Here is a 14,459-nt window from a genome sequence, read left to right on the forward strand (position 1 = left end):
AGTAGCTCACAACAGACAGACTGGGGGGGGCAAATTTGGATGGATGGGTGAGAGATGTAGAGGGCTATGATTTGGGGCTGGTGACTAGAAGGGGTGCCATGATGGGTTTTTTGGCAGAAAAAATCTTGGGTTTGGAGCAGAGCTGAGAACTGTAGAAAGCCTCAGAGGGCAGCTACTTAGGAAGGAAATTTGATCCCTAAAGTGACAAGAGATTTAACTTTTCAAAACTAGGTTTCTCTTTTTAGGACAAAAAGCTCAAAGGGTTTTAAACTAATGATTATGTTGATGATAATAATATCCAATATGTGCCAAACACAATTCTAAGTACCTTATGTGTATTTCTGAATTATCTCATTTAAAACTCTCAGTAACTCTATGAAGTGAGGATTATTGTTATCCCCACTTTATTATTGTGAAATCAGGCACAATCAAGGTAAGTAACTTGGCCCAAGGTTTCACAGTTAGCAAGTGGAAGAGCTAGGATGCAAGCAAAGATAAGCACAATAGGCTGGAAACACTGTCCATTGGTTTCAAGGATTCAGTAGTTTCATCATAGTCTTATAAAGACAGAGAATAGATGAATATGACGAGAAATTTCTAGATGTAGTAGAATCTGAGGGGCTTCATTTTGGATGATCTTTCCTCAGTAATCAATGAGGTGAGACTGTTACTAGAAATGGAGCTGGTAGGAATTGGACAAGAATGATGGGATGTAAAACATGGCAGCCTCCTCAGAGATCATCCAGAAGAAACTTCTCATTTTACAAATGATAAAAACTAGAACCAGTGAAGGAAGTGGCTTGTCCAAGGTCATCCAGGCAGTAGGTGGCAGAGTTGAGATTGGAACTCAGATCTCCTAATCCTTGCTCCATTGCTCAGTCCACTGTTACCCACAACCCCCTACAACTTTAACTGCTTCCCAAGGCCCTAAGAAACATGTTATTTCAAATGTTATATTTTCTGTAATTTATTTTATAAGACTTCAACATAAATTGTATAGTATATATGTGCGTTATTTAGTCTGAATCTACAACCTTGGGGTGGTCAGTTACCCTTATCGGGAATTACAGAGTACAGGACTGGTTATCTAGCATTTAATAATTCTAATCAAGAAGTGGTTTCATAAGCATTTCACGTATCTTTATCTTTAATGAACACCAGAGGCTTTGTTAACTAGCATTAAATTTCTCATTGGTGAAATCAGTGGTGTTTAACACATGTGGGTTGGCTAGAAATATGGTAGAGATGTTCCCAAAGTAGCAGAAAGAAGATGTAAGCGTCTAACAAGCTCTATAGTGTTATCCCTTGGAATAGTACCCTAGGCTTAATTTTGTAAATAGTCGTGTGGGCAGCCACCAATGAGGATTCTTGGTTAGCTTCATCCTGCCACTAGGGTATTGTTTTGTCTGCCTCAAGTGAACCTTTGTGTGAGGTGTTGTTGGTGCACCTGGAAGGAAAGGGTGTTGTACTTGACTGAACCGACAGGACAGAACAGGCTATCTAATCATTTTTGTGCCTGCTTGACATTATTTTCATGAGAAAAAGAATTTTAGATAAGGTTTACTTTTATACCTGCTAGTGAGGTTATGGGGAAAAGACCTATAGCCCTCACTCTAACAATGACTGGCTACTGGTATCCAGTGAAATATACCTAAGGATTGTGAATGACCAATGATTGGCTTTAGGTCAGTTTACAACTCCAAGCAACTAACCATACATCTCTATTTCGGACTCTTGTCTAAAGTTGGTGAACCTCTGTCTTGGGATGTATGGGGAGCTCCTACCCTAGGTGAATGTTGATAGAAACTTACTTGACCCAGCAGCCTCCCATTTGTAGAATTTGCATGTACCAGAGTCTAAGCTGTCTCTCCTATAGCACTGCCTGGAAGTATCTCTTTTGGCCTGCTGAGCACTTGTTAATGACTGTGCCAGCGTTCTGACCTTGCTGCAGGCCTCAGCATTGCCTGGGAGAAGATTAGTCAGAGTTGAGCTGGCACTCAACCATGAAAAGCCGCTACTGGATATACAGTGTATGCATGTAGGGCCAAAAAGACAAAGGAGGGGAAGTTCTGCCATATTGAGGTAACTTGATGGAACACAATGAAGAAAAAGTCAAGAGAATTTTTACCAAGAAGAAATTTTTCTCTTTTTCCCCCCCTTTCATTATGACTATCAGTTAATAGAGCTTCCCTCAGCCAGTAACTCAGTTGGTAGAGGGAGGTGCATAGCGTAGTGCAGCGGTCTGAAACTCATACCTTCCACCTCTTCCCACCCCAAGTCCTGTCACAGATGTTTTGTTTGTCTCATATTGGATTTGAATGTATTCCAGAAGTGACATGTACTCTCCAGATGGCCACAGGCCCCACCCACCCTTCTATACCAAGCCCAAGTTCCACGTTTATGTGATCCACCTGGCTCATCATCATCTGTGATTTCAACCCCAGTTGACACTGAGTCCCACCTCTAGAGACAGGAAGATCTCAGGTAGAAGCCTGACTCCGCTCATTAGCCAATTGTGTGACCTTGAGCTTCCCAGGTGGTGCAGTGGTTAAAAAGAGTGCCAGCCAATGCAGGAGACTCAAGAGATGTGGGTTTGATCCCTGAATTGGAAAGATCCCCTAGAGGAGGAAATGGCAATCCACTCCAGTATTCCTGCCAAGATAATCCCATGGACAGAGGAATCTGGCAGGCTACAGTTCATGGGGTTGCAAGGAGTTGGACACAATGAGCAACTGGGCATGCACATGCCCTTGAGCTGGTTGCATATAACCACCTCTGAGTCCTCTTTTATGAAATGGGGATGAGAGTAGCTCCTTTCTAGCAATGCTATGATGATTCCATGAGATAAGACATGTACCATGCTTAGTGCAATGTTTTCCATGTGGCATGGGTTCAAGGAATGGGAGTTATTAGCAAGTATTAAGTTTCTTGCTAGCAAGGATGGCACAATGAATGCTATATAAACTGGCTGCAGTGCATCATTTTAACAAATGGATTGGTACTGCCATGCCACCTAGTTTACAGCATGGCTAAAGACCAATCATTAGCCAAGAAGGAAAGAAGCGCTGTCAAGGCCGATCATTTTCTTGTCCCTGCTTACCATCTCAAAGAACATTTTTGCTTGATTTGTTTACCTCAGACACTGGGACTTGAGGTGAGTCTCTTAGCTCTTTCAAGTCTTGATTTTCCAAGCTCAGAGCCCAACTCACTAATGCTTGCATGGGCCAACAGCACCTCACTTACAAAAGTAACATGTGTAGAAAGTGCCTGGTCAATGCCTGGAGATTAAGGGATGCTCAACAAACATTCAATATGAATCCACATATCTCTGTTCACACTACCAGGGCTAATGAAACCAGTGATTCTGAAGTCTCGTGTGCATTAGAATTACCCATAGAGTTTGTTAAGAAGGGCTATCTTTATTTTGTGATTCAATATGTCTGAAGTGTGACCTGGGAATTCATATGTTTAACAAGCATCTCTGGTGATTCTGCTGCAAGTGGGCCAATTCAAGAAATACTGTTTTAAACTCACCAACAAGTAGTCTTGGAAACAGCAATAAGATATAAGAATGTGAATATATAACAGGTTCTGGCTAACTGTGGATGTTTAGTGGCCTTTCTACCTTAAATTTACCAAAGTGTTCACCCACACAGAAACCCACACCCACATCCACACGATGATTCCTCTGTGGACTGGGTCCTGATCTCTTCAGGTTTCATCTATTATTGGTAGCCAATCCCTTTCTGGGCAGCAGCAAGGATGAGGGCCCTGATTGTAATGTGTACTTGGCAAGGTAGATCAGCCAATCATAGATGACTGAAAGAGGACTATTTTTGATTGCAACATTTTTACACGTTAAAAAAAAATCCTCACCACCCTTCATCACAAACTGATTGTCCTTCTGAAAATGTCTCACAGTAATTACAGGGATCCCAGAGATTGGGGTTATCTATTGCAAGAAACGACCATGCACGGAAGCAGCAGCAGACCACTACCACCAGAAAGGTGTGATTTGGAGGGTCAGAAACAATTCAAATTTTAGTTAATAAAGGACCAGATTTTGATCTATGGAGAAGGTCACATGTTGCAAACTAGGTGGAGTGTATTTGAGTAACTCTTGCTCATCTCTCAGAGTCTCCCACTGCCCCCTGAATGCCCACCATGTACTGGGCACCCCACTCTCTCGGGCAGGTCCCTTGTTTTGGGGTCACTTGCCTGTCTTTGCAAACCTCCTCTGAGGATCCTGCAAGGTAACAGGTAGTAATCTGAACAAAGAATTACTGTCGAAATAGTAATGGCTGATAAGGATTTAACGCATTCCCTACCAGAGATGGCATGCTTGCATTTTAGCACAGGTTTTCAGTGCAGTAACAGAAATAAGTGAATTGCTGGGATTTCAGACTAATGGCAGACTGCTGGGGGGCAATACTGGGGGGTGATAGGGTGCTATTTGATAGTCCTCAAATGACACTGGATAAGCTTTTAATGACTTCCCTGGAGCACTCGTCAGCTCACATATGTTAGAAAGTGACATCACTTCCCCACCCTCCCCTCTAGCTCACAATGAGTGCCTGGCACCAGCCTTGAAAATGGAGTCAATTTTTCAGGCTCTTAGGGAAGCAGACAGAACTTGGGTTGTGTTGTACTTCATATTTCTAACCCTGTTGAAGGAAAGTCGGACAGCTGAGGAGCAGATGCTACGTGCCCGCTTCTGGCATGCCTTGACCCCAAGAAGCAAAGTGGAGAGGCAGTTGGAACTGCATGCCAATCTTTGCTCTCTTGGGCAGGTTGTTTCTAAAAGGGACACTTTGGGGTGTGGCAAGAAGCCAAGTTACTGTCAGCCTGGCTCATGAGCTACCTCCCCCCTCAGCATGCCTTCCAGTCTCCATTCCAAAGCCCTATGAAAAGCAACTCTTAAATAGAGGCTCTCATCAGACATCTACAGCCATGGCTGAAATGAACACAGGGTGGTTAAGAGTATGATAGGGACATCCGCGAGTCAGAATGAGCCAAATGTGTCTCTTATAAAGTTTTCTTTGAAAGTCATGTGGGTAAGAGCTTGTTTGGGGGAGCCTTTTTCTTTGGTGAGCACAGTCTCCCTGCAAAATGTGGTTTGAGTACCAGCAGTATTGGCATCACCTGGGAGCTTGCTAGAAATGGAGATTCTTGGACACTGAAGATCTATTGAATCAGAATCTTCATTTTGACAAGATCCCAGGTGTCTGCTACGCACATGAAAGGTGAGAAGTGCTGTTCTAGACTGAACTGGGCCCCATGGAGTTAAGGGTCATGACCCGCTGTGTCTCCTTTCCTCATTCTTATCCCCACACCCCTTCTAGATAAGTACAGATGGTCACATTGATGACAAGTGCTAAAGAAGTAAATGGCAGTTAGCAACTGAGGAGAAGGGAAGTCCAGACAGAGGGCAGTAAACACAGTAAAGTATCTCCATATGAACCTTCACGTTGTGAAATTTCAAAGGTGTGAACGTATGTTCGCATGGCCAATCACGTGTTAGTTCATGTGTCTGGTGTACATTGTCACATGTATGTACACTCCACAAGTGGTTGTGCTTTTGTGTACTTTACTGTGTAGAGTACAGTAGTAGAATATCCTTATTTCAAGTCCAGGATGTCTGGAAGCAAGTGCAAAAGCAGCTGTGATGCAGTTGCTACTGTTGTACTTTTCAGGATACTGTACTGTAGGTTTAAAAGTGTTTTCTTTATTTTTTGTTTGTTTTCTACATATTCTTTGTGTGAAAAGTATTATAAACCTATTACGCTACAGTACTGAATAGCTGGTTGTGTGAGTGGGGTACCTAGGCTAACTTTGTTGGACTGATAAACAAACGGCTTACAAATGTATTCTCAGAACAGAGCTCATTCATATGTAGGGGACTTACTGCACTTCTCTGACTATTGCTCAACCAGAAATCCAGAACAGAGTATTCTGCTTCTTTCCATTGTGTGTGTATTGGGGGGAACCAGAGTGTGCACTTGAGAAAAAAGAAGGGAGAATTGGAGGGGGTGGGGAGGAGACACTGGTCACCTAGGCTTCCAAGTCCCTCTCGAGTTAGATGCTGCCTCGTAATCACTACATTCTGCATGCCACCCCAGGGAAAGAGAGCTTTCAATCTGAGACCAGCTTCCTCAGCACCTTTCTCCCCTCCTATGGCCTCCCTTCCCTGCCAGTGCATCCCCTGCCAGGGCCCACGTAGGCACCTTCAGACTCTGCAGCCACTTCTCTTTAGGTAGTACATCTAAAAAGTTGACATTTTCTAAGAACTACTTTACTGAGGCATGATTAAGATACGAAAAGCTGCACATACGGTCTTCTTTAGGAAGAAACTGAGTCCCTATGACCTTTTGCTGCTTCCCAAATGACCACAAAGACATTTAAGTTCAACATGGTGAAGCTGCACCTCCCCTATGCCTTGGGTGAAGTTACACCAAACCTACCACATGTAGGGAGCTATTTTCTATATATAATTTTTTATTGGCGTATAGTTGTTTTCAAATGTTGTATTAGCTCCTGCTGTACAGCAAAGTGAATCAGCAGTACATATACACATATCCCCTTTTTTTTTGGATTTGATTTTGGCCTGTAGAGGCCTTCCCTGACCAGCGGCAGCTGATCTCTAGTTTGGATAGAGTGAATAGCTGCTCTGCACCTCATGTCCAGAAGCATTCTTGTTTGGGTGGCTTTCCTTGGAATTGAGGCATTCTGGTTTCCCATTGTCTCTGGTTTTAGAGCAAGCACTCCCCAATTAGGTATATTAACCCTGTATCAGCCCCTCTCAGCTCGATTCTTAAACTAGAAATAAAGCTGTCACCCTCCAAGTAGGAGTATGGACCAAGGACAGATCTTCTGGTTAGAGAAGGAGCATGTGGACTGGAAAAGTCTAGAGTAGGAAACAATCCCTGGTATGGCGGGTCAGACCTCTGACTCAGGGGCCAGTGGGACACCAGTGAAAGGGCCTTGGCTGGGCAGGTGGAGCATGAGGAGGAAACAATGGCAAGAGGAGAGGGAGAAGTGAGAAGAGGGCAAATTCCATCCAAGTGGAGCTTCTGCCAAGTGCCGACCCCTTTCAGGGGCTGCTGCCCTGGCTCAAGGCTCACCCCACAGATAGGCTGAGGCTATCTGTCAGCTCTCAGACATTTCCCAAGCCTGGAGGGACTTCCTTTTGTGTCTGCACAACTCCCACACTCCTGCTGAAAAGTACCCGGAGCCCCCACCTAGGGTTTTCATTGCACCCTCGTGTGGACATGTCATCTAATTAGACCCAAAGCATCAAAGTCAAAGCACCAAAGGAACAAAGTCAAAACTTGACTTTTTTTTAATGGGCCAGGTAAAGTATGCAAATAATTTTCCTGACCTTCAGAGAAGATGGAAAGTTTTTTGAAAGGTCTTTCAAATATATTTGTGGTCTCAGTCTAAGAAGTTCAAAGTGGAATCATCAGAATTAGCATATGTATCCCCCCACCTCCCTGTGAAGGTATGAATTCTACCTTCTTAAATTCTGGCCCTCTCTAAAAATGCATGCTGTCTTTTAATCCCTTAGCCAATTATATAAAAATAACAAATCTCTTATCCACAAAGGAAGATTAATAATGGTGCCTCAGAAGCTTCATTTATTTTTCCATCTGTTAAACTGAAACCAGCCAATCACCGCTGAGTACCCATAATAATGAAATTTTAAAAAATACCAGGAGTTAGAAAAAATACAGTAACAATCTCAGCCAGCCCCCACTATTCTCATGGAGTCTTGATGAGTATCGAGAAAAAGGCAGAATGACGGAAACAGACCTCTGATAGAGGCAGAAGTGGCGGATGTGAGAAACTAGTTTCATTTTAAGGAAAAAAAGTTAAAATTGCTGAGAGGAAGAAAAACCATGGCTCTTTTCGCAGTGGTCATAGATGGAGAACAAAGAAGTTTTGTTTCTTCCTTGCCCGCAGACCCTTCCTGTCGCCCCTGCTCCACTTAGTAGATCAACCGGAAGTTGCCTTCTAGGGGCGGTCATACATTTTGCTGGAGGCTCATCTTTACAGCCCGCTGATTGCCGGCTGTTTTTATGGCCCAAATGAACAGCATCACCTTCCTCCCTCCTCGCCATGTAAAAAATAGATTAAAGAAAAAAGAAAAAAACATAATAAAGCTTGTGAGAAGGTGACTTAAATCTTTGACTGGCGACCTCTTCGTGCTCCAGTGAGCTTATGAAAGACCAGCCAGCAGACAGAGGGGAGAGCTGTTAAAGTGCAAAGATGGGGGAGTTGGGGGTGGGAGGTGAAGCTGAAGCAACTGACACTGGTTAGTGCGTCAAGATCTGTTTGAAGGCAGGTGCCAGGATATGATGGGTCTTCACCCTGCTTCCAAAGACGATGTGTAAAGTGCAAACCAAACAAGACCCACCCAAGAGCAGAGAATAGGATCGGGAGAGACATTTCTTTCCCAGATGGACTTAAACAGTTAAATAGAACCTGGCAATTAGAATAATGAGATAATTAGATTGTGACTCTGTGGGCAAGAGACAAAAACCTGTCTCAGCTAAGGACACTTAACTTGGTAGCAAAACACACTCAGTTAAAAAGGAGCATGCTCTCAGTTAGCAGGTATATTTCAAATGGCTTGAAAAAAATTAATGGAACACAAATTTGCAGCTGATGAGGTACATTTCACCAGCCAAAGGGATTTTGCCTGGGGCTCCATTAGAGCCTGCACTCCTAAGTCCCACTCTCAGTCCCACCATCACTACTGCGCCTCCATCAACAGATTTTTATTTAAGCCAAGTGCGTTAAGAGCACAATTCTGTGGTGAATAACCTTTAAGGTTACATTTGCCTTTTCCTTTCCTCTTGCAAACAGTGCGTAATCCACGAGCACATTTGTTGGCTGTAAAGGTGTACAACAGCAATTTTTGCAATGACAGTGCGGAGAGGGAATATGAGATCTGTGTGCTAATGAGCTGACACTGCAGAGGCTGGGGCGATGTAGTGTGGAGTACACTACAAGTGCACAGCAGCAAGACACAGGAGGAGACTTCAAGGGAATCGGAGGCATTTCCTGAGGAACCAGGGCAAGCAAGCCACCCCAAGGGGACCTGGCGGTCCCTGGGTGCTGCCACATTCCCCCAAAGCCTTATGATGATCAAATCTGGTTTTTAAAGAACAGATGTGTGTACAATGTAAAGCATGTGTGTACATCTCTTTTCATGAATACTGACTATGTGTGTAGGGGTACCTGTGTGTGCCTGAAGGCACGTGTCCTGGAATCATACTATTCACACCATCCTTCTTTCTGGGGCTACCTGGCCAAATTGAAAAGGAAGGCAGCAAACTCAGTTAATCCCTGTGAAATAAGAACATGTGCTCCAAATCAGATGAATCTCTTCGATAAACTTCAATTCACCTCTGAGCTGAGATCCCAAATGAACCACCTTTCAAAGCCAGCGATGCTTTTATTGGCCTCTTAAGAAGCGAAATGAAGTTGGAGTCTGTCTTAAGCAAACCTCTTGGAAGTTGTGCAAAAAAAAAACAAAGGTTGCTGATGAAGAAGAGTCTTTAAATAACTGATGCCTGGGATTCATTGCAAGGAAACTCTCTGAATACATTGGAGGAGGGGATGTGGAGGGAGAGCAGGGACATATGCAGGAGGCATTACCATTTGTTTATTTTTGGCATATTTGTTTACCTGCATAATACCTGTGTCCTCAAAAGTGTGTGCCTGCCCTAAGATTGAGGGTGCAGGAAAGATCATGGAAAGAAATCAATTCTAGTGTTAGGGGAAGCTGAAACAAGGAATTCTGAATAGAAAGAGGGGGAAATGTCTTTAATTTTTGCCATTCTATTCCATACTGAATCAGATAGCAGAGGTGGGCTACCAGATTTGGACTCATCTGGGGTTTTCTCAAATTCTCCCTAGATCTCCAGGGAGGGGCAGGCCAGAGATCCAGGGTTTTTGTTTTTTTTTGTTTTTGGTCTCTGCGCCATAGTGCAATCAATTATAAGAACGGAACCAGGATCACCTGCCAGTTTCTAGTGCCAAACTAGTATTGTGTGCCAACATCTGTGTCACGTGATCTTCAATTCCAAAAGAAAAAGGCCAGGGCAAGAAATGAGATCCACCTACAGGACTTCCCTGGCCCCGTGAAACGATTGTGTTCTGCATTCAGAGACTATCCGTCGGAGACAGTTTTGAGATCTGGCTCCCATGCAGTGACTGTGACATTCAAAGAGGACTGTTTTGGGCACTAGAGATGATGAGTTTTCCTCCTCTGTCTTCTAAGCTGTAAAGTCTGAGTGTGCAACAGGCAGCTGGGTACACATCACTGGTTTCTGGAAATGTCTCCTGCGTGAGTCAGTGTGTGCATACGTGTGGACTTGGCATGACAAAGGGCAAGGTCACCCTTCTGTTTCGTCTTTCCTGTTGCCCAGTGAGCCACACCCTTTATCCCACACTTTCAAGCCCCCATCCATAACCTAGTCTTGTAAACTTAGAAGCTGAAGTGCTGTGGACTTAGGGTAGGGGCTTCTGATCAATTTCTTTTCCTTTCATGGTTGTTCCTTTATTGCTCTGAGACATAAGGCATTAAGGCAACTCAACACCCAATATGGATGACTCACTGCCTGTTCTCAAACCTGAGAACCTTTCACACAGCAAGGATTATTTCCTGAATGCTCCTTGAGTAGGGTTCTGATGGCCCTGGGCTGGCGAGTGCCAATCTGATTTGCCCATAAAAAACAAGACCCAAACCCTTAGAAATCAGTCATTCCTGAGGAGTCAGTTAGCACTCTTTATCTCAGTCCTCATCAGTGGAAAGGCACTAAAGTGAGTTGAAATAAATGTTATTCATTATTAATAGTAATAAATCTGGGTAGTTTCATGTATTTGGTTTTGAATCTGTTCTAATTGATACTTAGGAAGCTGCATTTGAAATTCAGCCTCTAGACAAGATCACAGTGCTGCAGGATTAACTGTCAGATGTGTGTTGTAAGTGTGCTACAGAAGACAGGCTGGGATTACCAAAATAAGATGCAAAGTATAGACAGACATTTTGTAACTTTCACACTTAGCTGGAATTAATAAGCTCCTATTTTTGTCAATGTCAGAAAGCCAAAGAATGTCAAATACAGAGTATCTCAGAACATGTTCTTATAAGGATCTGTACCTTCAGAGAAAATTTTCTTAAAGCTGATAACTGTCACCATTTCTTGCAAAGTACTTCACCTCCATCCCCTTGACCTAAGTCTTCAAATCCAAGGAACCCATGGCCTTGGAGACCCTGTCAACAGTTTTTGGAAATCACATATCCTTTGAGGCAGAAGCATTTGAAGAATGTCATACACAAAGTTTTACCCAGCCAAATATAAAATTTCTCCCCTGAAAGAAAATCAAAAGTCAAAAATTCCCAAATACACCAGCCATAACAGCAAAACACATTTATGCCATCATCACCTTCATTGATGTGTGAAAACTTTTCATGAAATAAGCTTAGATGAAGAATGATCAGTCTTTCTCATAAAACATTCCAGAAAAACCTGTGTCCAACAGGCTATTAGTCATCTGGGTTCCTGTGGCTTTACTTCTTAAAATGTCCCCTTTCCATGGGGACAATCACAGGGCACAACTAGCTGTTTCAGAAGCTGTTTCAGGGCTGATGAAATTGCTCCCTTTTGATATCCAGTTTCCTGCTGCAACCTCCCCCTTCCACTTTTTGCTCTAAGTTAAGAACTGTGTTGTCCTTAACCATGGGGGCAGGGAGCAAACACCACTAGGGGAGACAGAACAGAGGTAGCTTTTTCCAGGGAGTCCTCTGAGCACTTGCTCCCTTCCCGTCAGTTTGCCAGGTGTTCATCACTTGTAATCAGTTTGCAGTCTTATCAGTTCCTATCAGAGCTCTCTTGGTAAGAAAGGTGATATTCTAGGACAGAAAGAAACCAGGGAACCCAGCCTGATCTGTCCCTCAAGGTCACTTGTTTGCAGAATTTCTCATATTTGGCTCCTACATAGTGACTGTCAAATTCAGCTCGTTCTCACAGCCAGGTGCTAGCTTTAACAGTCAAGTAATGTACACCCTGAATTGACTCAATCAAGAGGCTTCTTTCTTTAATCCCATCAGAAAAAATTTCCATGAACAACTATGCTATTTTTTCCTTTTTTTTTCCCCCAGCCAAAGGAAAAGAAAGGGGAGGAGGTGGCGGGGGAGGGAGCGCCAGTTTAGCAGGGAGGAAAATGAAAGTTTTGCATCAAACATTATTCACGACAGAGTTTTGTGTACAGCCTTAAGTCCCTCCCTCAGCAGGATCCTCTGGCGTTCATTTATGTCGCGTGAAACCTGAATTGACTCGAGCCTCTTGAATGTCTACTGGGGCAATCAGCCCCCCTCCAGCACGGAGTGCAGACCCCAAGTCCCATAAGCGAAATGCAAATGAGGTCCCCAGGTCCCACAAGGAGGAAAAGCAGATCTACTTACAAGCATTAGTCACAGAAAAACTATTGGAAGAATCCAAGTGATCTACGTGGTAATTCAAATGGAAGGGCTTCTCGGTGGTGTTCTGGTTGGTGTTGTATAACTGCACAGCAAAGCGGAAAGCACTGTGCTCCTGCACCGTATTTCTCATGAAAAGTCCACCTAGAAGCAAAGGGAACTGAGATTTGGCTTGTGTCCTCCCCCCGAGGAGTTAGAAATTGGGGAGCACTACAGATGGACGATACCCTCTCAGTGGTACCCGGGTGCACGACGATGATTTTGATTTTCAACCTGTGTGTCTTTGATGACTCTTGCGAACTCAAATTTTGGCCAAGAGAAACCTAGTTTTCCTTCAGAGTCAGAGGAGACGCTGGGGAAAAGGGGGCATGGGGAAAGAGGGCAGAGGAGCCTGCTCTGGGGGTCGGACGATGGGATCAAGAGTGGGACTTGGTTCTTTCTCAGGCGGTAGCTTCCTGTCCCCTCTTCCCTCATACCTCCCATCTCCACAAGCTGGTTCATCCTTTACTGGCGCAAAGGGAAAGGTTGGAGAGAAAAACAATTTCATTTCCCCCTGCTACTCTATCCTGTTCCCCACAGCCCCCTCCACCCCGTGACAATATAGGGGCTGGGTTCTGTAATTGGCAACAATTCGAACTTCTTGACTAGTAAATACAGGCAGAAGCCGAGAGAACTCCCTCCCAGCGCCCGGGAGCCGGACTCCAGACAGACACAGCGGCAATTCATGAATTCGTGGGCTGCGTGACTTCGCCGCTCGCTGGCTCAGCTCCTAGTCTCACCCCTGCCTCTACCCCATCCGCCACCGACCTCGGTGGCTGCCCGGGTCTCGGGGATGCAGAGTGGGTTTCCACCTCCCCTAGCACTAGCCGGTCTCTCGGGACCCGGAGACGCGGGACGGGGCGCCCTGGACCGGGTTACGCGCCCTGGCGCAGCCAGACAGGCGGCATCACCCTGGGACAACTTGCAGCGGCGGCACGCACGCCATGGCAAAGTCCGGGGCAGCGAGCCGAAAAGCCGCGACTCTGCGCCGGGATGCAGCCTCCCAGCCTCTTGCAGGCGTCCCCGGTTCCGCTCAGCTCGGAAAACCCGGCAGCCTACCCCCAGCCCCAGCCCCAGGAGACCACCTCTCCGGTTCCCGATGCTCCCCAGACCAGCCAGCTTTCTGGGGTTCAGACCCGTGAGATTCCTGCCCGATCCCCATCCCCAGTCCCTTCCCAGGCCATGCAGGACAGGGACCCGGTAGCCGTGCCAGGGCAGCGGGCTCGGGTGCCGGAGAGCCGGGGCCGACCGGCAGGCTGGCTCACGCTTACCTATGCTGATGGTGTTGGGGAATCCTCCGTGAGAATGACCCAAAAGCCCCAGGACTAAAAAGAAGACCGCCCGGAGCACGCTTTGCCCCATTTTCTTCTGCCTGGCCATGCTACGCCTAGAACGAAGCTGACAAGAGCATGGGCGCAACTCGGGAGTCGTCAAAATAATAATAGAAAAAGAAAAAGAATTCGCCGGCTCTTTCACCCCCTCCCCTCAACTTGCTCTAGCTCACTCTTCCTTTCCACCCCACACTAGTCCTCCTCCTCCACCTCCTCTCTTCTCTCTCTCTCTCTCTCACGCTCCCCCTCTCGCTCCCTCTCGCTCCCAGGCTCTCTCACACCCCCTCCCCACCCCCCACCTCACTTCTGTCTTCACACCAATCTGGAAGGCGGGTTCATTGGCTGCAAGCTCGGTTCGCCAAAGCGATCTCCCTCCCTATCGCTAAGACAGACAGAAAGAGAGAGAATAAAAACAGAAAACAAAAATGAAAAAGATAAAACACCAGAAAACAAACCAATAAATCCCCCAAAGAAACAAAAGAGAGAGAGAGAGAGAGAGAGAGAAATTAAAATCTGAGACTTTTCTCCCCCAGAAGATGGTGGGTCTAAAGAGGGGAAAAAAGAAGGAAAGAGAGAAAAGGCTCAGCGGTGGCGAATTGGGC

At 45.3% G+C, this 14,459-nt stretch overlaps 1 protein-coding gene across 1 annotated transcript in view; it reads right to left on the reverse strand.

Annotated features, from left to right (window-relative positions):
* The window catches only part of GRIA3 (glutamate ionotropic receptor AMPA type subunit 3), a 308,467-nt gene extending 294,515 nt beyond the window's left edge, over positions 1–13,952 (reverse strand). The window contains exons 1-2 of the mRNA XM_068962694.1: positions 13,798–13,952; positions 12,473–12,631 (exon numbers count right to left, since the gene is read on the reverse strand). Coding sequence (XP_068818795.1) covers positions 12,473–12,631; positions 13,798–13,906 — 268 coding nt within the window. The 5' untranslated portion in view covers positions 13,907–13,952. The remainder of the gene's footprint in view (positions 1–12,472; positions 12,632–13,797) is intronic.
* Between the last annotated feature and the right edge of the window lie 507 nt (positions 13,953–14,459).

This window comes from Capricornis sumatraensis, chromosome X (assembly GCF_032405125.1).
Source record: "Capricornis sumatraensis isolate serow.1 chromosome X, serow.2, whole genome shotgun sequence".
Classification (NCBI taxonomy): domain Eukaryota; kingdom Metazoa; phylum Chordata; class Mammalia; order Artiodactyla; family Bovidae; genus Capricornis; species Capricornis sumatraensis.